Source organism: Oncorhynchus mykiss, chromosome 8 (assembly GCF_057628025.1).
Source record: "Oncorhynchus mykiss isolate SJ-2025 chromosome 8, ASM5762802v1, whole genome shotgun sequence".
In the NCBI taxonomy this organism is placed as follows: Eukaryota; Metazoa; Chordata; class Actinopteri; order Salmoniformes; family Salmonidae; genus Oncorhynchus; species Oncorhynchus mykiss.
The window spans coordinates 38287388-38311090 of NC_143029.1; the positions used below are offsets into that span (position 1 = coordinate 38287388).

At 40.9% G+C, this 23703-nt stretch overlaps 2 protein-coding genes and 1 non-coding gene across 19 annotated transcripts; 2 read left to right on the top strand and 1 right to left on the bottom strand.

Moving 5' to 3' along the window:
• Nucleotides 1–3315: 3315 nt before the first annotated feature.
• Nucleotides 3316–15845, bottom strand: sod2 (superoxide dismutase 2, mitochondrial). 5 transcript variants are annotated; one of them, XM_090243406.1, is made up of 7 exons: nt 15552–15845; nt 13976–14002; nt 13754–13841; nt 12696–12898; nt 12389–12505; nt 11495–11674; nt 3316–4360 (listed from the first exon to the last, which is right to left on the bottom strand). In XM_090243406.1, exons 3-7 carry the CDS (start codon nt 13786–13788, stop codon nt 4215–4217), a joined length of 681 nt encoding a protein of 226 aa, XP_090099532.1. In that variant the 5' UTR covers nt 13789–13841; nt 13976–14002; nt 15552–15845; the 3' UTR covers nt 3316–4214. The 5 variants fall into 5 exon arrangements, with proteins under 5 accessions (XP_090099532.1, XP_090099529.1, XP_090099533.1 ...); XM_090243403.1 differs by having other exon boundaries at nt 13754–13858; nt 15552–15700; XM_090243407.1 differs by lacking the exon at nt 13976–14002 and having other exon boundaries at nt 15552–15728.
• Nucleotides 14095–22191, top strand: LOC110529887 (pre-mRNA-splicing regulator WTAP). 13 transcript variants are annotated; one of them, XM_021612538.3, is made up of 8 exons: nt 14095–14825; nt 15691–15728; nt 15828–15883; nt 15983–16041; nt 16300–16427; nt 17587–17765; nt 20444–20598; nt 21005–22191. In XM_021612538.3, exons 2-8 carry the CDS (start codon nt 15699–15701, stop codon nt 21643–21645), a joined length of 1248 nt encoding a protein of 415 aa, XP_021468213.1. In that variant the 5' UTR covers nt 14095–14825; nt 15691–15698; the 3' UTR covers nt 21646–22191. The 13 variants fall into 13 exon arrangements, with proteins under 13 accessions (XP_021468213.1, XP_036841333.1, XP_036841332.1 ...); XM_036985438.2 differs by having other exon boundaries at nt 14100–14158; XM_036985437.2 differs by having other exon boundaries at nt 14130–14361.
• On the top strand, nt 20685–20819 carry LOC118965681 (small nucleolar RNA SNORA22). Its single transcript, XR_005053059.1, has one exon. It is a non-coding gene; the product is annotated as a small nucleolar RNA SNORA22 (small nucleolar RNA).
• Nucleotides 22192–23703: the final 1512 nt, after the last annotated feature.

A 23703-nucleotide genomic window follows, 5' to 3' on the forward strand; every position in this document is an offset into this window, starting at 1 on the left:
GATTATTGGAGGACCAAAAAAGCCGATATCGATTAAAATCGGCCGATTTTTTTATTTTTATTTGTAGTAATGAGAATTACAACAATACTGAATGAACACTTGTTTTAACTTAATATAATACATCAATAAAATCAATTTAGCCTCAAATAAATAATGTTCAATAATGTTCAATTTGGTTTACATCATGCAAAAACAAAGTGTTGGAGAAGAAAGTAAAAGTGCAATATGTGCCATGTAAGAAAGCTAACGTTTAAATTCCTTGCTCAGAACATGAGAACATATGAAAGCTGGGGGTTCCTTTTAACATGAGTCTTCAATATTCCCAGGTAAGAAGATTTAGGTTGTAGTTATTATAGGACTATTTCTCTCTATACCATTTGTATTTCATTAACCTTTGATTATTGGATATTCTTATAGGCACTTTAGTATTGCCAGTGCAACAGTATAGCTTCCATCCTTCTTTTCGCTCCTCCCTGGGCTCGAAGCGTTACCCATGCAGAGCAAGGGCAACAACCACTCCCAGTCTCAGAGCGAGTGACGTTTGAAACGCTATTAGCGCGCACCCCGCTAACTAGCTAGCCATTTCACATCGGTTACACCAGCCTAATATCGGGAGTTGAAAGGCTTGAAGTCATAAACAGCTGCTGGCAAACGCACAAAAGTGCTGTTTGAATGAATGCTTACGAGCCTGCTGGTGCCTACCATTGCTCAGTCAGACTGCTCTATCAAATCATAGACTTAGTTATAACATGATAACACAGACATAAGAGCCTTAAGGCATTAATATGGTCGAATCCGAAACTATCATCTCGAAAACAAGACGTTTATTCTTTCAGTGAAATACGGAACCGTTCCGTATTTTATCTAACGGGTGGCATCCATAAGTCTAAATATTCCTGTTACATTGCACAACCTTCAATGTTATGTCATAATTACGTAAAATTCTGGCAAATTAGGCGGACCAAACTGTTGCATATACACTGACTCTGCGTGCAATGAACGCAAGAAAAGTGACACAATTTCACCTGGTTAATATTGCCTGCTAACCTGGATTTCTTTTAGCTAAATATGCAGGTTTAAAAATATATACTTCTGTGTATTGATTTTAAGAAAGGCATTGATGTTCATGGTTAGGTACACATTGGAGCAACGATACGCACTGCATCGATTATCTGCAACGCAGGACACGCTAGATAAACTAGTAATATCATCAACCATGTGTAGTTAACTAGTGATTATGATTGATTGTTTTTTATAAGATAAGTTTAATGCTAGCTAGCAACTTACATTGGATTACTGCATTCGCGTAACAGGCAGGCTTTTCGTGGAGTGCAATGAGAGGCAGATGGTTAGAGCGTTGTACTAGTTAACTAAGGTTGCAAGATTAAATCCCTGAGCTAACGAGGTAAAAATCTGTTGTTCTGCCCCTGAACCAGGCAGTTAACCCACCGTTCCTAGACCGTCCTTGAAAATAAGAATGTGTTCTTAACTGACTTGCCTAGTTAAATAAAGATTCAATAAAAAAGGTGTAAAAAATAAATAAATAAATATTTTTTTTAAATCGGACAAATCGGTGTCCAAAAATACAGATTTCCGATTATCATGAAAACTTTAAAAATCGGTCCTAATTAAATCAGCCATTCCGATTAATCGGTCGACCTCTTATGGTTACGGTGCAGAAGCTAGGCAAGGTAAAGCTAGGTAAAACAAAGGCTGCTAACCCATACAGAATATGGATGAACATTTAAGAAATCTGCACAGAGATGGGAGCCACTCAAAAGGGCAGCATGGAGTTTCCTACTGCACAGATGTCAAGAAGAGAAGCATCTTCTGGAGTCGAGCTCAAGAGGCATTGTCAGAGCAAAGGGAGGAAAATAAGGGTAACAAAAGTGAGTGTAGTAGAGTTGAAGTCAAATCAAAGCTAAAGCAAAGATATGCAGACAGCTCAGCCCAACTTCATAAGTCATGATGATGACGACAATAACCTTTCAAGAACCAAGCCTCTAATCTCCAATTCATTGACAATACACTTTAGTTCTCAGATTCCTTAGAAAGTCAATATAAAAAGAGAGGAAACAGAGCAATAGTTTGTAAGATGCCATTGTAAAATATTTTTTTATAAATAAATACAAAATTAAACTGACAAGTAGCACCACAACTTGAAGAACATTTTAAATGACAGTGATCATGAGTCTCGTGATCTTGTTAAGTTAGTAAAGAATGACAAGTTCAGACAAACTGTCCTTTAAAAAAAAAAGTCCTCTCTCTATATATATGACATCTTCTTGGTCACCTTTTCAAAGTATAGCACTGACTGTACTGGTGAATTTAGCTGACTGCTGTTATGGTGACAGATTAGAGTTAGCAAATAGAGTAATTATGGATTCAATATTTTATGATTAATAAAAAGTTCAAATTGCTTGAATAGTCTCTCCTTCAGTATAATATGAAAACAGTTTTCCAGCATCCTTTCTTGCCAATTATTCAAAATCACTGAAGGAATTTTCAGAAGAGGCGTTTCCACAGACCTGCTGTATGTGGATGTCAGTTTAAATTAAAACAATAAGCATCTCCACTACACTGACGATTAGTTGTACTCTTACAGTGCTCCGTATTCTTTTGCGGCTCTTTAACTTCTCTCTCACGCCTTTGAACCTCAGGACAGCGTATCCATCTTGTGAAATATGTGTATACAGACATACAAACAGCTTGTTAGTGTGATATTGTGCATGTGGATTAATTACGTTGCTATTACAATCCATGTACATGAGTGACACTGACCTTTAACCATCAGAGGCTAAGCTGGTGGGGGGACTAAGTTATAGAATTGTTTTAAGAAGGTCATGCCAAAGATCATTTAGCTCTTTGATATTTTAAGACCCGTTGAAGTATAAGAGAATATTACAAAAAGTTGCAGAACATTCGAGGGCCTTACTGCTATTAGCCCATACAAACGCATTGAATAACAGATTCACTACATGGAACAGAGATTCTCCCTTAAAATAGGAAGTTTGTTTTGAAGTGGTTGTACTCTGAGAGATGCAAGAAAGATCAGGAAAAACTTTTTTTTTTTTAAAAACACCATATATTTTTTCAACAGTCTCCATATAAACTTCGATTCATTTTTTCAACTGGTACCGAGGGACCTTAGATGAGTTTGTAGGGCAAACCGTTCTGACGCTACAGATGATTTTGTGAGTAGACTGATTTTTCGGGATGTCTCATGATCTGACAAACGCAGCTCTAGCACCGCAGATGCGGCAGATTTTTTTAATGGAGATTTTTGTATTATGCTAATTAAAACCACAAAGCAGATACAATTCAAACTAAATATTTTATTATATCACGTCAAAAACATTTGCCTCAATCACATTTACCTGATATCTGTGCAACACTAACCAGGTTTCCATCCAACCTTTTTATGTGAGTAAAGTACAGGTCTGATAAAAAAATGAAGTAATGACAGGCCTGATAGAAACAGAAAATCGTAATTAAATTACTTATGCGAGAAATATCAGTGGAAATGCTTTTATGAGAAAATATTGATAAAATTACAATCTAATTGAAGTCAACTGAGTCACAGAATGATATGTGCGGTTATCCCACTGCAACTCATCGGGAAAGCATGCAGTTTATTAGTCTACAGATTAAATAAATTAAGACTTCACAGGGAGGTGAAAGTGCATGGTGATGAGCTTAATGCTTGTCTGCCGTTTGACATAAAAATTCTCGCTCTTTTGTTTATAATATTCTTATCATGTAAGCTATACGTGCACTAGAGGACACGTGACATTACAAGACTGGACACACTCGGTATACAACGCAACATTTTTTTTTAGAACCATCATTAGATTTCAATGCAATAGAAACACATTTAACTTGCTTTTTTATTTTGGTACTTGGGAATTTAACCACATATGGTATTTTTATGTGCAATGTCATCACGCACAGCATTTGCAACAAGTCAATTTGATGGAAACATCTTGTGGGAAAATGCACATTGTTCTAATGCCGATTTTATAATACTCGCATGAAAATCTGTCGCCAATTGGATGGAAACCTAGTCGGACAAACAAACAGCTTTAGACTGAATATTCTCTCTGGTACAGTATACAGCAGCTATCTTCATTTGGGTTAAGAGGGTATTTTGTGCTCTCTTAAGGTAGTAAGGTCTGCGGGGGTAAGGTTTGGGGCAGGAAGGAAGAGCCAGTGGTCTACTTTTTGGCGGCCTGGAGGCGCTCGCTCACGTTCTCCCAGTTGATGACATTCCAGATGGCTTTGACATAGTCGGGTCGGACATTCTTGTACTGTAGATAGTAGGCATGCTCCCACACATCAATACCCAGCAGGGGGACCAGACCTGGGGAGAGAAAAAATAATATTAATTAAGTAAAATCATTCAACAGAAACTTAACTAGGCATACAGTGCCTTCAGAATGTGTTCATACCCTTTGACTTATTCCACATGTTGTAGTGTTACAGACTGAATTCAAAATGGATTAAACTGCTTTGTATTATCACCCATCTACACACACACACAGTAAAATCATGCAAATGTATTGAAAATGAAAAACATAATTTACATAGAGTACCAGTCAAAAGTTGACACCTACTCGTTCAAGGGTTCATTATTTTTACTTTTTCTACACTGTAGAATAGTGAAGACATAACATTATGAAACTCCAAAAAGTGTTAAATCAAAATACATTTTAGATTCTTCAAAGTAGCCACCCTTGCCTTGACAGCCTTGCACACTCTTGGCATTCTCTCAACCAGCTTCACCAGGAATGTTTTTCCAACAGTCATGAAGGAGTTCCTACATATGCTGAGCATTTGTTGCTTTTCTTCGCTCTGCAGTCCAACTCATCCCAAACCATCTCAATTGGGTTGAGATCAGGTGATTATGGAGGCCAGGCCATCTGATGTAGCACTCCATCACTCGTCTTGGTGAAATAGCCCTTACACAGCTTGGTGGTGTGTTGGGTCATTGTCCAGCTGAAAAACAAATGATAGTGGGACTAAGCGCAAACCATCAAACCTCCTCTGTGCTTCACGGTGGGAACCGCACATGTGGAGATCATCCATTCACCTACTCAGCGTCTCACAAGACATGGCAGTTGGAACCAAAAATTGGAAATTTGATAATCTGTCCTTTTGGTCTTTCCAACAGTAATTTCCATTGCTCGTGTTTCTTGGGCCAAGCCATATTTCATTTCTTTTATATCCTGAAAAAGTCCCCAGTCCTTAACAATTACAAGCATACCCATAACATTATGCAGCCGCCACTATGCTTAAAAATATGGAGAGTGGTACTCAGTAATGCGTTGGATTTGCCCAAAACATAACACTTTGTATTCAGGACAAAACAAACAAAAAAACTTTAGTGCATTGTTGCAAACAGGATGTAGGTTTTGTAATATTTTTATTTTGTAAAGGCTTCCTTTTCACTCTGTCAATTATGTTAGTATTGTGAAGTAACTAGAATGTTGTTGATCCATCTTCAGTTCTCCAATCACAGCCATTAAACACTGTAACTGTTTTAAAGTCACTATTGGGCTCATGGTGAAATCCCTGAGCGGTTTCCTTCCTCTCCGGCTTCTGAGCTAATTAGGATGCCTGTATCTTTGTAGTGACTGGGTGTATTGATACACCATCCAAAGTGTAATTAATATGCTCAAAGGGATATTAAAATTGTCAGTCATGACAATTACAACAATACTGAATGAACACTTATTTTAACTTAATATAATATATCAATAAAATCAATTTAGCCTCAAATAAATAATGAAACGTTCAATTTGGTTTAAATAATGCAAAAACAAAGTGTTGGAGAAGAAAGTAAAAGTGCAATATGTGCCATGTAAGAAAGCTAACGTTTAAGTTCCTTGCTCAGAACATGAGAACATATGAAAGCTGGTGGTTCCTTTTAACATGAGTCTTCAATATTCCCAGGTAAGAAGTTTTAGGTTGTAGTTATTATAGGACTATTTCTCTCTATACCATTTGTATTTCATTAACCTTTGATTATTGGATGTTCTTATAGGCACTTTAGTATTGCCAGTGTAACAGTATAGCTTCCGCCCCTCTCCTCGCTCCTGAGCCCGAACCAGGAACACGACGACAGCAGCCAGCCTCGAAGCAGCGTTACCCATGCAGAGCAAGGGAACAACCACTCCAAGTCTCAGAGCGAGTGACATTTGAAACGCTATTAGCGCACACCCCGCTAACTAGCAAGCCATTTCACATCGGTTACACAAGCCTAATCTCGGGAGTTGATAGGCTTGAAGTCATAAACAGCGCAATGCTTGACGCACAACGAAGAGCTGCTGGCAAAACGCACAAAGTGCTGTTTGAATGAATGCTTACGAGCCTGCTGCTGCCTACCATCGCTCAGTCAGACTGCTCTATCAAATCATAGACTTAATTATAACATAATTATACACAGAAATATGAGCCGTGGGTCATTAATATGGTCGAATCCGGAAACTCTCATCTCAACAAGACGTTTATTCTTTCAGTGAAATACGGAACCGTTCCGTATTTTATCTAATGGGTGGCATCCATAAGTCTAAATATTTCTGTTACATTGCACAACCTTCAATGTTATGTCATAATTACGTAAAATTCTGGCAAATTAGGCGGCCCAAACTGTTGCATATACACTGACTCTGCGTGCAATGAACGCAAGAGAAGTGACACAATTTCATCTGGTTAATATTGCCTGAACCTGGATTTCTTTTAGCTAAATATGCAGGTTTAAAATTATATACTTCTGTGTATTGATTTTAAGAAAGGCATTGATGTTCATGGTTTGGTACACATTGGCGCAACGATACGCACCGCATCGATTATATGCAACGCAGAAAACGCTAGATAAACTAGTAATATCCTCAACCATGTGTAGTTAACTAGTGATTATGATTGATTGATTGATTTTAATGAGATGAGTTTAATGCTAGCTAGCAACTTACCTTGGCTTACAACATTCGCGTAACAGGCAGTCTCATCATGGAGAGCAATGAGAGGCAGGTGATTAGAGCGTTGGACTAGTTAACTGTAAGGTTGCAAGATTGATTCGCCCGAGCTGACAAGGTGAAAATCTGTCGTTCTGCCCCTGAACGATGCAGTTAACCCACCATTCCTAGGCAGCCATTGAAAAAAAATAATGTTAACTGACTTGCCTAGTTAAATAAAGATTAAATAAAAAAGGTGTAAAAATAAATAAAAATAGGCCAAATCGGTGTCCAAAAACACCGATTTCCGATTGTTATGAAAACTTGAAATCGGCCCTAATTAAATCGCCATTCCGATTAATCGGTCGACCTCTACCATCTACCAATAGGTACCCTTCTTTGCCAGGCATTGGAAAACCTCCCTGGTCTTTGTGGTTGAATCTGTGTTTAAAATTCACTGCTCAACTGAGGGGACCTTACAGACAGACATAAGAGAGAGTGAGAGAGAGAGACATACACACAATTGAATACGGAAGTTCACATACACTTAGGTTGGAGTCATTAAAACTCGTTTTTCAACCACTCCACACATTTCTTGTTAACAAGCTATAGTTTTGGCAAGTCGGTTAGGACATTAGCTTGTGCATGACACAAGTAATTTTTCCAACAATTGTTTACAGACAGATTATTTCACTGTATCACAATTCCAGTGGGTCAGAAGTTTACATACACTAAATTGACTGTGCCTTTAAACAGCTTGGAAAATTCCAGAAAATAATGTCATGGCTTTTTGACATCATTGAGTCAATTGGAGGTGTACCTGTGGATGCATTTGAAAGCCTACCTTCAAATTCAGACCCCAGAAAAAAAAATGCAGACCTCCGTAAGTCTGGTTCATCCTTGGGAGCAATTTCCAAATGCCTGAAAGTACCACGCTCATCTGTACAAACAATAGTACGCAAGTATAAACACCATGGGACCACGCAGCCGCCATACCGCTCAGGAAGGAGACCCGTTCTGTCTCCTAGAGATGAACGTACTTGGGCGAAAAGTGCAAATCAATCCCAGAACAGCAAAGGACCTTGAAGATGCTGGAGGAAACAGGAACAAAAGTATCTATACCCACAGTAAAACGAGTCCTATATCGACATAACCTGAAAGGCCACTCAGCAAGGAAGAAGCCACTGCTCCAAAACCACCATAAAAAAAGCCAGACTACGGTTGGCAACTGCACATGGGGACGAAGATTGTACTTGTTGGAGAAATGTCCTCTGGTCTGATGACACCAAAATAGAACTGTTTGGCCATAATGACCATCGTTATGCTTGGAGGAAAAAGGGGGTGGCTTGCAAGCTGAAGAACACCATCCCGTCCGTGAAGCACGGGGTGGCAGCATCATGTTGTGGGGGTGCTTTGCTGCAGGAGGGACTGGTGCACTTCACAAAATAGATGGCATCATAAGGAGAAATATTATGTGGACATATTGAAGCAACATCTCAAGACATCAGTCAGGAAGTTAAAGCTTGGTCGCAAATGGGTCTTCCAAATGGACAATGACCCCAAGCATACTTCCAAAGTTGTGGCAAAATGGCTTAGTGGCCATCACAATGCCCTGACCTCAATCCTATGGAAAATGAGTAGGCAGAACTGAAAAAGCATGTGCGAGCATGAAAGCCTACAAACCAGACTAATTTACACCAGCTCCGTCAGGAGGAATGGGCCAAAATTCACCCAACTTATTATGGGAAGCTTGTGGAAGGCTACACAAAACTTTTGACCCAAGTTACACAATTTAAATGTATTTGGCTAAGGTGTATGCAAACCTTCGACTTCAACGGTATGTGTGAGGCACAGAGAAGGTAGTCATGCCACTGACAGTATGGAGCATTATGTGTAGACCAGTGTCAAAAACATCTAAATTTAAGGTCTGAATTTAAAATGGATTAACACAACAAAAATGTAGAAAAGGTGAAGGGGTGTTAATACTTTCTGAAGGCACTGTATGTTAGGGATGCACGATATCGGTGAACATATGTCAAGGGAATTTTTATCAATGATGACTAATTATGTATACATTTCAATCAGGACTGACTAATCAGGATACTATTACGTTACTGTATATGTACTAATCCAAATACTATTATGTTACTGTATATGTATGAGTTTTCTTTCTTGATCCCAGTACTGAAAATAATGTGTGTGTGAATGTGGTCAAGAGTTTAGAACAATGACGGTCTGTTCCTTGGTACAAATGAATCAGACTGGCTAGAGTGCTTATCTACACAAGACTCGTAAATTATATTAAATTGGTAGGGAGACGGATGTGGGAAGGCTTGATACACAGCCTTTGTACTGGAACGGAGATGGCACGGGGTAGTGTTAGAACTAATGACGTCATTTTCAGTTTATAACCTGTGGTAACCTGTATTGTGGCAGTACTCTCTTGAATAAAGGCTGTTACTTGACTTTAAGACCAGGGCTCTGTCCATTCCTATAAAATAAGGGTCTTACAAATTCTTATGAATTGACAGTGTTTAATTTTAATTGGGAATTAAAACAGAGGGATTAAATTCCTTCAACAATATCAGAGTCGGACGATATTAGCTAAAAATGCCAACATTGGTATCGGCCCGATGTCTAGTTTAACACCAATGTTAACAACAGATGTCAAAGCTACCGTGCATACCTATATAACGTAGGTACATGACGTAATGACGCCTCATAACATTTTGCAGTACACGTGCAACACAGCATTCCTAACCTAGCCCACAATGTCTGCTGTGTGGATCGAGCAGTCAACAAGTCGAGCAGTCATTTCAAAGAGTAAGAAAATTTCAGCGAGACAACTCAAAAGGTGAAAAGCATTAAAGCCAAGACAATAGAATTCATTGCCCTTGACAATCAAACACTCTGTCGTCGGCGCTGTTGGCTTTCGCCGACTGGTCAGGCAACGGTACACACTACCAAGTACGCTATTTTTCAGATGTTGCCCAACCAGAGTTACACAGTAACTCGCTATTAGCTTCACAACATACATACTATGGAATGCCATTTGGTTCTTTGCGTGTCAAAAAATATACATTAGCACTGTCAAAGCTGTACAAAGTCTGCAAACAAGCAAACACCGGCCACGAACGATGTGTTTACAATACCGCGTTGGTAAGAAAGCATAATTTGTTCAACCGCAACTTCTGGGGTAGCACCAATACAACCAGCCTGAAAACAATGACCAGTAGAAAGTGCAGTCATTTTCATTATTCTTAGCAATGATTTAGGAATCCTTGTGAGTAAGTATTAGCTAGGTTTGAAATTGAACTTCAGTTCATGAAAATAAATAGCTAGCCAGCTTGCTTCATCTGGCTAATGAGGCTCGACCGGGTTATGTGTTGCGAAGCTAGCCACAATAAGGATTAGGAATAAGTGGAATTTGAATTTTTCCTTCTAAATAAATGTAATTGACAGTGATGCAAATTAATACGAATAGTAGAATTATACCATACTTTTATTTTGAAGGCTTACCAAAGTCCACTATTGTGGCTAATTCTTATTGTGGCTAGCTTCACATAGATGGGTCCGACCAGCATTAATCAAATAAGAACTTTTATAAATAGGGTTATTTAGATGACACCTAGATTGTTTGCATCCATGAGCTAGCTATCTTTATGACCATCTGTTCCACAATAACATCAGTCTAGTTAGGAAATTAATTGCAATCTAACAAATGAACGGATATGCTTAACATATTTTTAGTTTTGGCATTCAAAAATGTGTTTTGAATGCGCAAGACAACTTTACCAGCATCATAGCACACGTATCGATGTGACATATGAAATACGAGTGAGTGTAATAACTACGTAACAAATGTATGAACACGTTAAATTATGACGTGCAGTCATATTCAGGTCTTGTTTGGTCAAATAGTGTTATTTGACACGACAGTGTTATTTTACATGCATCTTTTTTGACACGTAAAGACCCAAACGGCGTTCCATAGAAATCCTGGTTGAGAATGAAATGACTGAACAACGAAACAGCACAGCAAGTAAGTGAAAGAAATAGGTTTTGATTATGTTTTACTGGTAATGGGAACATATATAAATGCCTACAAAATAACTTTTTGGTCAGTGTGGTGTGTGTGACCTTTAACTAGCCACGTCAGTTAAGAACAAATTCTTATTTACAATGTCGGCCCGGACAACGCTGGGCCAATTGGGACTCCCAATCACGGCCAGATGTGCTACAGCCTGGATTCGAACCAGGGACTGTAGTGACACCTCTTGCAATGAGATGCAGTGCCTTAGACCGCTGCATCCATGTGTGTGTTAACTATACTATAATGCTTAAAAGGAGGCAAAAAAATGTTAAATATCGGTATCAGGTTTTTTGGCAGGGAAAATATTGGATATCGGTATCGGCCAAAAATGTAATAGGTGCATCACTACTGTATATCATTCACTGGCACTATACCCTTGTTTGAGCCCCAGACAGACATGAACAAGATAACATATAACAGTACTGGGACCTGGCCAGTAGCCACTGACCTGTGGTTCCCTGCAGTGGGTCTTGATTAGGGCAGGCTGTGATACGGAGCTTCCCGCTCTCCTTGTCGAAGCCCAACCAGCCCCAGCCTGAGCCCTGGACCGCCACAGTGGCTGCAGACATCTTGTCCTTCAATGCCTGGAAGGAGCCAAAGTCACGGTTGATGGCCGCTGCCAGCTCACCTGTGACAGGATGGACAAACAAAGAATGATCAGACTGATGAATTACATACAAGTTTCCAATGGGTTTCCAATAACAACAATTTAGCAAATTCAGGAAAGAGTCTGAATTGAAAATGCAAGTGGAACATATAGGCCATTGTTGCTACTTTCCCACAAATTGTATAAACCGTGATAGTTGCAAATTATAATATACAACAACTTGTGGAGAATAGTTCAAGTAAAAGATTAGGGGAAAGAAGTTTCTCAAACTGCTGCTTCAAACTCCCAATAGTGCTGCTCAACATGTAGTCTTGAGAGGCCTTATAAATCTGGAAGTCTGGAGAACTTGAGTATTGGATGTTACGTTTTAATGGGCACAGTGGCTGTTAACACTTAGATTTGATTGGCTCTGCATACATCTGACGTTTCCCCTCAGAAGAGGCATGTCCTATTTGTTTTGTCCAAGTCTCTTTTCTTAGCGGGTCAGATTTTTTTTTGTAGCCTATGCTGCATTATTTTGGGGATCTTATGCTAGCTAGCTTGATGCAAGTCAGAAAAAAAAATCTTAAATACCACCTCTGTTCGGAGCTCCACCCACACAAAATAGTGGATTGGTTTGTGGCAACGAGTCACTAGTTTCCATCTAGACTCCACCCCTATTTAGCTTCTTCCTACCAAAAACTACCCCAGGCTTTGAACAACGTGAGAGAAGCCTGATGTTCCAAGGCTACTCACCCTGTGGTTCTCCACCGCCATTTGGAGAGAGGTTTGTCCAGAAGATGGTGTGGTTGATGTGGCCTCCTCCATTAAACCTCAGAGCAGGCTGGAGAGAAACCTGTGCTGTCACATCACCTGAAATACATCACATGTACACATGCAGGTAACGGATTGGCTACACACTACAAGTGTAAATACAGGACAGGTATGCATTTATGGCTCAATTAAATGTTCAAAAAGGAACCTCATCCAGGAACTACAAAATCCCTAACATCACCACTTTTTCTAAATCACTAATGTCTTAAGCAGCAGGCTTTCCTCTCACCTTTGGCCAGTGCCTCCTGGTACTTCTCCTCTGTGACGTTGAGGTTGTTAACATAGGTGGCGTGGTGCTTGCTGTGGTGGAGCTGCATGATCTCTGCGTTGATGTGAGGCTCCAGGGCTCCATAGTCGTAGGTCAGGTCAGGGAGCGAGTGCTTCCATCTGGCTGCCACCATGCCCAGGACTGGGGTCACGGTGGCAGCACACCTAAAACCACCAGGAAATAGAGATGTCAATGTCATGTCATTCCCATCCGTGGGAAATGTAATCAAGCATAAGCAGTAAAACTGTTTTCAGCTCAACCAGTAATGGTTGCTGCAAGCCAGCTTCCATTTAGAAGCAGCTCATGGCCCCAGCTGACAGCCTGGGAAGAGGTTGGATTAGTTAGGGAGAGTTCACACAGGGTGAAATTCTCTGATTTGGGGGGGGGGGGGGGGTTTACCGAATCATTCACAACATAGCAACATTTGTCTAAGATTAATAAGCTACTTGTGTTGAGAATAGATAGCAACTTGCTCAAGTCCTGGCAGATGAGATAAAAAAGAACGTTAGCTATAGTATATAATGAAGTTGCCTTTTGCGGCCTGACCAAGGTGTTGAGTTGTCAAGTCAAGGGGGCAAGGCCTGACTCATGATGCTGTCTATTACAAACAAGGCAATAAATAATAAAAAAAATAATGCCAGGGTATATAGCTAATATTGACAACTTCTACGCATACTTGTTGGCCGACCACATGCACAAATAAGACCATTTCTGCTTACCAACATGTTGAAACGGTTTGATAAACGAAGAGATTACTGTCAGTAATTTCTGAATTGCCAGTAACACGCTGGGTAATGCTTATCGTTATATGGGAGTAGCTAACGTTACCTCACTAGCTAGCTACTAGTAACTATTAAAAGGTGACTACTAACACAAGCTAGCTAAACAGCTATAACTAACAATCATCACGTAAAACAAACAACGTAACAATAACAACGTTCGTCTGTTATCGCCCTTCATCGTGTATAAATCATGGCTTGTTACCGAATGGATAACTTCATTGCATTTTGTAGTTTTACCTGCGGACTTGACCCACTCTGCTTAGCATGCTCATGTTTCTTCACACCGTATCCACTGTACACCGTTCAGAATAGAAGTAGAACTGCCCTTGAAATTCAACATCACTGTTAGAAGATACCATATCAGTACGTGGGGGTGGCATCGGATACGTATTTATTTATACACACACATTTTACTAGAAAACCGTATAAAATCAAACATTATTTGTACTGTATACTTACGATAACGTTTAGTGCAAAAGGGATTAGCTACATTGTGCAGGAAAAAAAAACATTTCGAGCGTTAGAACGCCATTCCATATCATAGTTCCACCCATCCCATTTTGCTTCCGGATGGCCTTGACTTTTTATTTTATTTCATTTTTTTACCCAAGCTGCATTTCTCACGTTTAGCAAATTTGACAGGTGAACTCTTGTATTAATGATTGGTTTACATTTTAAAACAATATTGTTGAATGTTACTTTAAAACAGAATTCAACTGATTACACATTAACTTTCCAGCTAGCCAACTAATGACATGAACCTACAGCAATACATGTTGTGGGTCCCGTTTTTTTTTTTTTTTTAGCATTTTCTGAAGATGTTGAAAAACTATTTATCTGGCAAGGTGTTTAATCTACATGGTTTGGATGGATAGTAATTGAAATTGGTGTTATTCTGTAGTGCAAAGTTAGCTAGCCTAACATGTCTGATAGCATCATGTTAACTCAGCCCGCCCCTTCAGCACTGTAGCAACTAGAGAGCTTTGATGCGCTGCTGTGGTTGCCATCGTCTCTCGGATGATGGCGGCGACACTGAATCCCTATCGTGGCGAATTCGAATAACAATAATTAAGTTATAGAAACCAATTAAAATCGGATTGTAACGTTGCATATTAGTGCTAAGGCGGTCAACACATACTGGTTTCGAATATTGAAGGAAACGGGTCCGGTAAGTGTTCATTTGCGGCAGGGTTTAGCGAACACGAGTCCGCGAAAGGAAGAGGAACGCTAATTTTGCAGGAGGGAGTCTGGAGTCTCTGCTTTCTCCGCCATTTTGTGATAACAAGAAGCAGAACACGATAACCGACAGGTAGCTAACGTTAGCTGAACATTTTTGGTTAAACAGTTTAAGGCGATGCACATTTTACTTGAGATCATCCTTAAAAGTAGGTAACATATCGTTAGACTGAATTCCAAGGTAGCTCGTAAGTCTGACGTGGGCCAAATGTGAGGTGTTAGTTATTTTGTTTTCTTGTCGAGACATGCGAGCGTTAGCTAATGTAACAGTTGGCTGGCCATTGCGTATTATCCTGCTAATAAATGCTTTAAAATAAAACAAACACATACGAATGGAATTGCTATCACGTTTATCGATTATAACAAAGAATCGGAGTTGTAATAGAAGTCCGGTTTTAACTAGCTAACGTTAGGTGGCTAAACGTAACGTTAGCCAGTTAAGCTAGAACAGTAGCAAACTAGCTAATGTTACGTGTTGTGGATTTGCACTGTTAACGTGGGAGATGCATGAGGACTAGCTAGCTAACGTTAGAACTAAATCAAACAAAAGAGAATGGATGAGACTGACACGCACATTCAAATATTTGAATACTTCAAGCTTACTATCAACTGCAGCTAGTTGGTTTATTATGATATAATAGCAATTTCGCTAGCTAGTTAACATAATCCTTTAGAGAGAACCTATAAACATGCCACTTTTTATACAGCCCCGACCGGACGTCACTTTTTCGCAGTAGTTTAGAATAACTAGCTTAATATCATTGTTAGCGAAAATGGTCTCTAACCCATTATTTTATACCTTAATGCCCATAGCTTGTTACGAAAAGTAACTTCCAGAATATTTGCTTGATCGGCTGTAGCAGCTCATGTATCATTTTTGAATGGCTTGCTCTTGAAACTTCCAACTCAATTAATTGGTACTTTTACTTCCCTTTCAGAGCTCAGAATGACAAATGAGGAACCTCTTCCAAAGAAGGTGAGAGGGCGCCTCTATATGTTAACCAAGATTCCAGTAATGACAAGTTATATGCAGCTAAAGCCAATAACTTGCTGACTCTTTCCCATCTTCATTCAGGTTCGCCTCAGTGAATCTGACATGAAGACCCTGACCAGAGAGGAACTGTGTGTGAGGTAAATAGATAACACTATTGTTAGATGGGGGAGGGTGGGATGATTGTTTCTGTTTGGATGTGATAACAAGTGTGTTCATGTTTACTATTGGTCCTTTAGGTGGAACCAACATGAAGCCTACGTTCAGATCCTGGAGGCAAAATATGCTGATCTGAATTGTAAGTGCCCCAAACAATGTAGGCCTACTCCAACATTTTACCAAGTCATCATTCAATACAATAAGAGTGTCAGCTGTTGATAGGAAAGGATTATCCTTTGTTTTTAGTGGTAGGCTTTGGGTATCAGTTTCACATTTTAGAAGAACAAATACCCACACTTAACACCTTTTTTAAGTTTGTTTTTGTTTAGGTGTTGATGGCTCCTTTTCAGTTGACACAGGTTAACTGTGTGTTGTTTCTCTCCACTCACCGTCTCAGCGAACGATGTGACTGGGCTGAAGGAGTCTGAGGAGAAGCTGAAGCAGCAGCAGCAGGAGGCGTCACGCAGGGAGAACATCCTAGTCATGCGGCTCGCAACCAAGGAGCAGGAAATGCAAGAGTGTACAGTAAGTATCCCACTGCAATACTTCCTGCTGTTTTTCTAAATGAGGGGACTAGGGGATATGTAGGCCTATTTTAGTAACAAAATGTTTGTCACGCAGTAGATCTCAACCTTTTGGATATAAGTGTAGGTATTGACCTTAGTCTAAGTCCTATTCCCAAGCTGTGCAGGGAAAGGGGGGTACAGTATAGCAGAGTTTCCACCTTATCAATGGTTTGTCAATAGTTTACTCCTCCCCGCTCGCCCCAAGTCTTTAGTGTCATACTCCTGATGGAAACAAAATAACACTAGAGCTTACATTAACATAAAACACTGGCCACTAGGGCTGGGAATTGCCAGGGACCTCATGATACAATATTATTGCGATACTTGGGTGCGGATACAATTTGTATTGCGATTCTATTATTTTTTATTGCGATTCGATGTTCAAAACATATTGCTTACCATATGTCTGCTGCAGAGGGACAAGAGTCTTAAACTAGTTTTGATCAGTCATGGAAATAATTCCTGAAAACATATTGACTCCCTATTTTAAAAAGATGATGGGAGAACAAGCTTTGAAGTAACTACTTTTAGGTCTGTTTACAGCCAAGGTGTGCAAAATAATATTACGATATTGTCAAAGTGATACAATATATCGTAAAATAATTGTGTTGGTATCCCTAATATGTAACTGTATCGATTTCCCCCCCATATCACTAAGGCTCCTGAAGTCTTGCTTGTCAGACCTCTCACTCTCTGAATGACTGCATAGCGGCTCACTCAACAGAAAATGCCATTCCTTCTGTCGGGCAACTGAGTTCAATCAAACTGACTTGGCCAGTTTGGTGCATAAAATGTTACGCAGCGTTATAGTGTACAAGATGAGTCCAGTCCCACACTTAGGCTAATCATCCCTAATCATAGTTTAACAGGAAGGTGTCTTTTGAAAGCAACCTATTTTCAATAATGATTTACAAAGTTAAATAAATAGCGTGTAAGCATGACTTTGTTCAGCTACAGTAATGGGGACTGCTTTTAAAGCTCAATTATTAGCCACATCCATTGCCTCTTGTGTAAATTAAGTCAATGTATTTTTAACTTTCAGAAGCTTAAGGAGGGATTTTCTAAGTTGAGTTTATGTGCTTGTGCCTTTATTGACACTTATCTCTTTCAACCTGCAGACCCAGATCCAGTACCTCAAGCAAGTCCAGCAACCCAGTGCCGCCCAATTGCGGTCGTCAATGGTAGACCCGGCCATCAACTTATTTTTCCTCAAAATGAAGGGAGAACTGGAACAGACTAAAGACAAACTGGAGCAGGCCCAAAATGAACTGAGTGCCTGGAAATTTACACCAGATAGGTAAAGACAATCAAAATAACTCCCCCCTCCTCCTCCCACCCCCACAAAAAAGTCAAGACCTCCTCACACCCCCCACCCCCTCTGCAGGCATGCAGGAATCATGGTGGGGGGGATGGCTGAGAAATGCTGTACTCACCACAAGACTCAGACTTTACCAAATACACAAAAAACAAACTGCCATCCATGTTTTGTGTACTCTTTTACTGTCCCCCAGCTACATATCACATAATCTAAACTGAATGAAAAAAACAGTATGGTCAGGTGACACTTGTGTTTCAGCTCTCTCACCCCCCCTCACCGTCCAGGGGCCCTGAAGGAGTCGGGACTGTTCCTGAAGAGGTGGTCACGTCCGACACGGATATGCCCCCCACCGCCCCTCTCTCAGCCCAAGCCAGACAGTTGCCTTATTAAATGAGGGGGGGGATTGTTATGGTGGAGATTGAGGCAGTCTTGGGCAAACTGCCGGAGCAGGGAGAGCACCCTTAGCCTAAATAACCAATTGAACATTTAAAGACAATGCCCCGCTAGCTAAAGACATTTAAGTGGAAAACGCCACACCCATACCCACTAGTGCTCCTGAGACTCTAAGACTCTTGGACAGATTGTAGAATACAATGAAAATACTGTGGGAAAGGTTCTAGGATAAACTGTAAGACTTTATAGGGAGGAGCCAGTAGAATGTTTAAGACTCTGGGGGAGGAGCCAGACCCTCAGTCCAGAATTGACTATGGTTGAGGCGTGCGTGAGCGAGGGTCTGATTGCCTGTGTCTTTGAGCATGGGCCCACATACGGGTAGAGTGTATTTACATGTTTTATTTTGTGAGTTGCCTCTTATGTTTGTTTCATTTACTTTCCTCTTTTTGATTCTCTTAAATACTCTTGCACTGCAGTGTGTCAGACATTTGCTCTGTTCGATTTGGTGACCTTGAAAAAAAAGAACATTCAGTAGGCTACATTATTTTGACGCTTGATGTTTCCAAATTGTTCACTGTAAAATGTACGCACTGCAGATGGTGCTTGAGTGATATTTTCTCATAATGATTATAAATGTGTGAAACAAGTAATGTTACCACTTCATGATAATGTATTTATTCAGTCCAATATGATATTGTTCTTTATGTATTTGTTGTTGACCTCACACTCCCTCCCCCCTAGCAACCGTCAACCTTTTTTTGGTTCGGGGGGGGGGGGGGGTTTAATTCCAGTTGACATTTTAAGGATGTCATTAATTGGAAAAATTGTAATTTATCGGCAATATGCAATTCATTGATTGGTTTTTCAATTCGAAACAGAGCAATAAACAGCCTTGGATATCTGGCCATCGATATAGTTACAACACTCGTGGCGGGAACAACCCGTAAAATTACTATTATGCTGTATTCACCACAAGACTCCAGCAATGATGGGTATGATCCATTGGAAGTAGTTTTCTTAAAAGAAGCAACATTTTACGTTTTTGATGGCAAGCAAGAAGAATTGATAGCCCTTGACCTTTTCAGGTAGCAACCAGAGTAACACGATTGTGTGTTTTCTAATCTTTTAGACTTCAAATCCACTATCAGCTGCTCATCCAGTTTCTCCTAAGAATGTCTGGTTTTTATTTTTCCAATATCTGGCTAACGTCATTCTATTGATGGTCAAAAATGCTTGTTTGAAGTGGTAAAGCTGAATGCAACATCCTTGTCAGACAATGCATTGTTGTCAAGTATTACGAAATGTAATCTCAAATCTCATCGGTTGCCTCTCACAGTTCATTTTCAATAGTATGATTTTCACACATGCTTCTGGAACCAGTGTCCAAGCTGCTGTGTTTTTAGGAAGTATCTATAGTCTGATGCGACATGCAGTGTTCCTAGGTTTTAAGTGACGTGGTGACTTCTGAAGTTGATTTCTCTGGCTGCCATGGTTCCTCTGAAATGTCAATGCAATTTAAGCATGTGTTTTCCTTGTTTAAAAGAGTCAGCAGAGGATGCTTTGCAGTGGTTAGTGCATTATTACCTCAGGTGATCTTATCCAAGGTGCTGACTGAATAATACTCACACCATTAGAAGATGGTCGGTTGTGACAGACTAGGATTTCTTTGGGTCTAATTTGCTGTTGAAAGTACAATTTGGGTGTGTAGAAACCAAATGTACGGTTGCTGAAATTGGGTACTTTAACTTGGTTCTCATCCTGCTGACTGTAGGCGCCCACCTGTAGTAGTAAAATGTGCATGGGGTACTCAAAAGGTAAAGGTACTGCTGCTGCATAAGAATGTTGTTTTATCGGAATGTGCATCTATGCTATCGTTTCTGGTATCCTTTGCCAAGTCCAAACGGTCTCCGCTATCTGTAACTATACTACTTTGGAAAATGGAAACTTGCTATATGGATAGGCAAGATTCATAGTGTTAGTGGATGGGTGGGGACGGTGGTGTTCCATGTCCTATTTTTATTTTTTTTGCAGTCGTTCTGCACATCAGAAGATCTCAATGTGGTACCTGCAATGTTAAACACCTCTTCAAGCAATGTGAGGTGATCTGATAATCTCCAGAGCTTGACTGCATAAATTATAACCTGGAACACCACCATAGTGACCACCTAGTTAGGTCACTGGACTGATTGGGCTGTCCTTGCCTGAGGGTGGCATTTGGCTGTGCCCTGGGTCATTGTGTGATGTGAGGCCTGTCTCCCTTGCAGCCAGACGGGGAAGAAGCTAATGGCCAAGTGCCGGATGCTGATCCAGGAGAACCAGGAGCTGGGGAGGCAGCTGTCCCAGGGACGTATCGCCCAGTTGGAGGCAGAGCTGGCCCTGCAGAAGAAGTACAGCGAGGAGCTCAAGAGCAGCCAAGATGGTGAGAACACAACAGCCCACCTCCATCTACTCAGACCTGGGTTCAAATAGTATCCATAAAAAATGTAAGCTTTAAATGTTAAATTTCAGCACAGTGAAGGCCCATGTGTGCTTTGTAGCTCCCCAGGTTATTAATCTGTGCTACAGTAAAGTGTGGTCTGTAACCTCTGCATTGGAGGAGCTATATTCTCCTCTGCGTGTATTCAGCAGACCTGTACATTCAGATGCAGGAGCTTTTGTTAAGGCATTTGTTAGACATGTTTCTAATATTCAGTGTATTTTCCTCCTGGCCAAAAAAATAAATGTTAGCCCCAGGTAAATAAAGGCAGTCTTTCTTTCTTGAACCTGACTGCGTCCAATCTCCCTATATTCTGACCTGTGTCTTTGTCTGTTTTCATCCCTCCCAGAGTTGAACGATTTCATCATCCAGCTGGATGAGGAAGTAGAGGGCATGCAGAGCACCATCCTGGTCCTCCAGCAGCAGCTCAGGGAGACCCGTCAGCAGCTCTCCCAGAACCCAGCTCAAGCTGCCTCTGCCGGGGCAGGCCCCAGCAGGACTTCACCCTCCGCCGAGCCCCCCAGCCAGCCCGAGCAGCCCTCCGCCCAAGCCGGGAAAGACTGCGGAAGGGTCTCCAACGGCCCAAGCAACGGCAGCTCGTCCTCCCAGAGGGGTGCGGCGACCACCCCCAGCCTGTACCGCGAGGTCAGCAGCACAGAGGAAGACTTTCCCCCGTCCCCCATGGTCTCCAGCCCCGGTGAGGGCGAGACGAAACTCTCCAACCACTCAGAGGAGGCAGCGGGTGGCCAGACTGGTGGCAGTGCAGGGGGTACAGCAGCAGGGGGGTTCGGGAGCCAGCTGAGCACAGGGTATGAGAGCGTGGACTCCCCGACGGGCAGCGAAACGTCCCTGACGCAGCACTCGAACGACACAGACTCCAACACCGACCCCCACGAAGACAAGTCTGCCCTGGTCGTCAAGGGGAACAGGACTGCGGGGTCGCGGCAGGCTCAGAACGGCCTGAGCGCGAGCAGTGGCACAGTTTTGTAATGTACTTTATAATAACACGTCATTTGTCTTTTTCTTTTTATACGAGACACAAACGCATAGTTGGTAAAAACAGAACTGCTGTCCAGAACTTTTTCTCCTCTCCTTTGCCTATCGTGATACCTCTTCCACAATTTTAAAGAAAATAATTGCATTGCTAAACAGGAACATTACGTGAAATGAATTAATGTATGTGCATATGACTTGAGTTTTGTATGATTCAAGCTAGATCTTTTTTTCTTTGGTCTCTTGGTTATTTGAACATGTTGCTCGATAACGTTCTTGTTTGAACTCTTGACAAACTCAAATGATCAAGCATCTGGTGTTGTAGTCATGCTCAATAAAAGTCAAACCACAGTTCACTTTAGTAGCTTTGCAATGTTAAATGATACCTTTTAGATGTTGACTTTTATTTTTTTTAATCCTTGGCAAATACATTTCTGTTTGACAATGTGTGTAGTTTCTACGCGATGTACCTTGAATTCATTATTCTGACTTCCATCCTTCTCATGTACTGACCAAATATCAATAAAGACTTTTAATATGGTAGTGAAATGGATTTTTCTTCTCCCTCTGAACATATGTAAAGCCTTTCTTGAATTAAATATAAATATATTTCCTATATTCTAGTGAAGCAGATGGTTATCAAGTTGAATTTTGTTTATTAGCTAAGTACAGTGCCTTTGGCAAGTATTCTGACCCGTTAACTTTCTCCACATTTTGTTACATTACAGCCCTTATTTTAAAATTGATGAAATAAATCATTTAAATAATCCACACAAAAATCCCCTTAATGACAAAGTGAAAACAAGTTGTTTGAAATTTTTGCAAATGTCTAAATAAAATCTGGTACCTTATTTACATAAATATTCACATCGTTTGCAAAGAGACAAAGTTGAGCGCAGGTGCATCCTGTTTCATTTGATCATTCTTGAGATGTTTCTACAACTTGTTTGGAGTCCACCTGTGGTAAATTCAATTGATTGGACATGATTTGGAAAAGCGCACACCGTCTATATAAGGTCCCACAGTTGACAGTGCACGTCAGTGCAAAAACCAAGCCATGAGGTCAAAGGAATTGTCCGTAGAGCGCCGAGACAGGATTGTGTATTTTTGAAGCATTGAAGGTCCCCAATAACACAGTGGCCTCCATCATTCTTAAATGGAATACATTTGGGACTACCGAGGGAGGTGACCAAGAACCCGATAAAAACTCTGACAGAGCTCTAGAGTTCCTCTGTGGAGATGGGAGAACCTTCCAGAAGGACAACCATCTCTGCAGCACTCCACCAATAAGGCCTTTATGTTAAAGTGGCCAGGCGGAAGCCATTCCTTAGTAAAAGGCACATGACAGCCCACTTGGTGTTTGCCAAAAGGCACATAAAGACTCTCAGACAGTGGAGTCTCCTCAGAGGAGGAAGGGGAGGACAAAAATGGTAAAACATTTAAAAAGTGATCCTTTTTAGAGAAAACTATACTAAATATAATCACGTCACCAACTAATTGATTAAAACACTATTTTGTGGGTCCTCCAGAGTGGAGCAGTGGTCTAAGGCACTGCATCCCAGTGCTTGAGGTGTTACTACAAACCCGAGTTTGACCCAGGGAGACTCATCAGGCAGCTGTACAATTGGACCAGCGTTGTGAGGGTTTGGCCTGTCGGAATGTCCTACTCCCATCACGCGCTAGCGACTCGTGTGAAGGGCTGGGCGCATGCGCACTGACAAGGTTGGCAGTATGGTGTTTCCTCCAACACATTGGTGCAACTGGCTTCCGGGTTAAGCGAGCAGTGTGTCAAGAAGCAGTGTGGCTTGGCAGGGTTGTGTTTCGGAGGACACAAGGCTCTTGACCTTCGCCTCTCCTGAGTCTGTACAGGAGTTATAGTAATGGGAAAAGACTGTAATTGGATATCACAAAGACAAAATATACATATTTTGCAAAGGTCTACAGTAGCCTCAACAGCACTCTGTAGGATAACACTATGGTGTAGCCAGAGGACAGCTAGCTTCCATCCTCTTCTGGGTACATTGACTTCAATACACAACCTAGGAGGCTCATTGT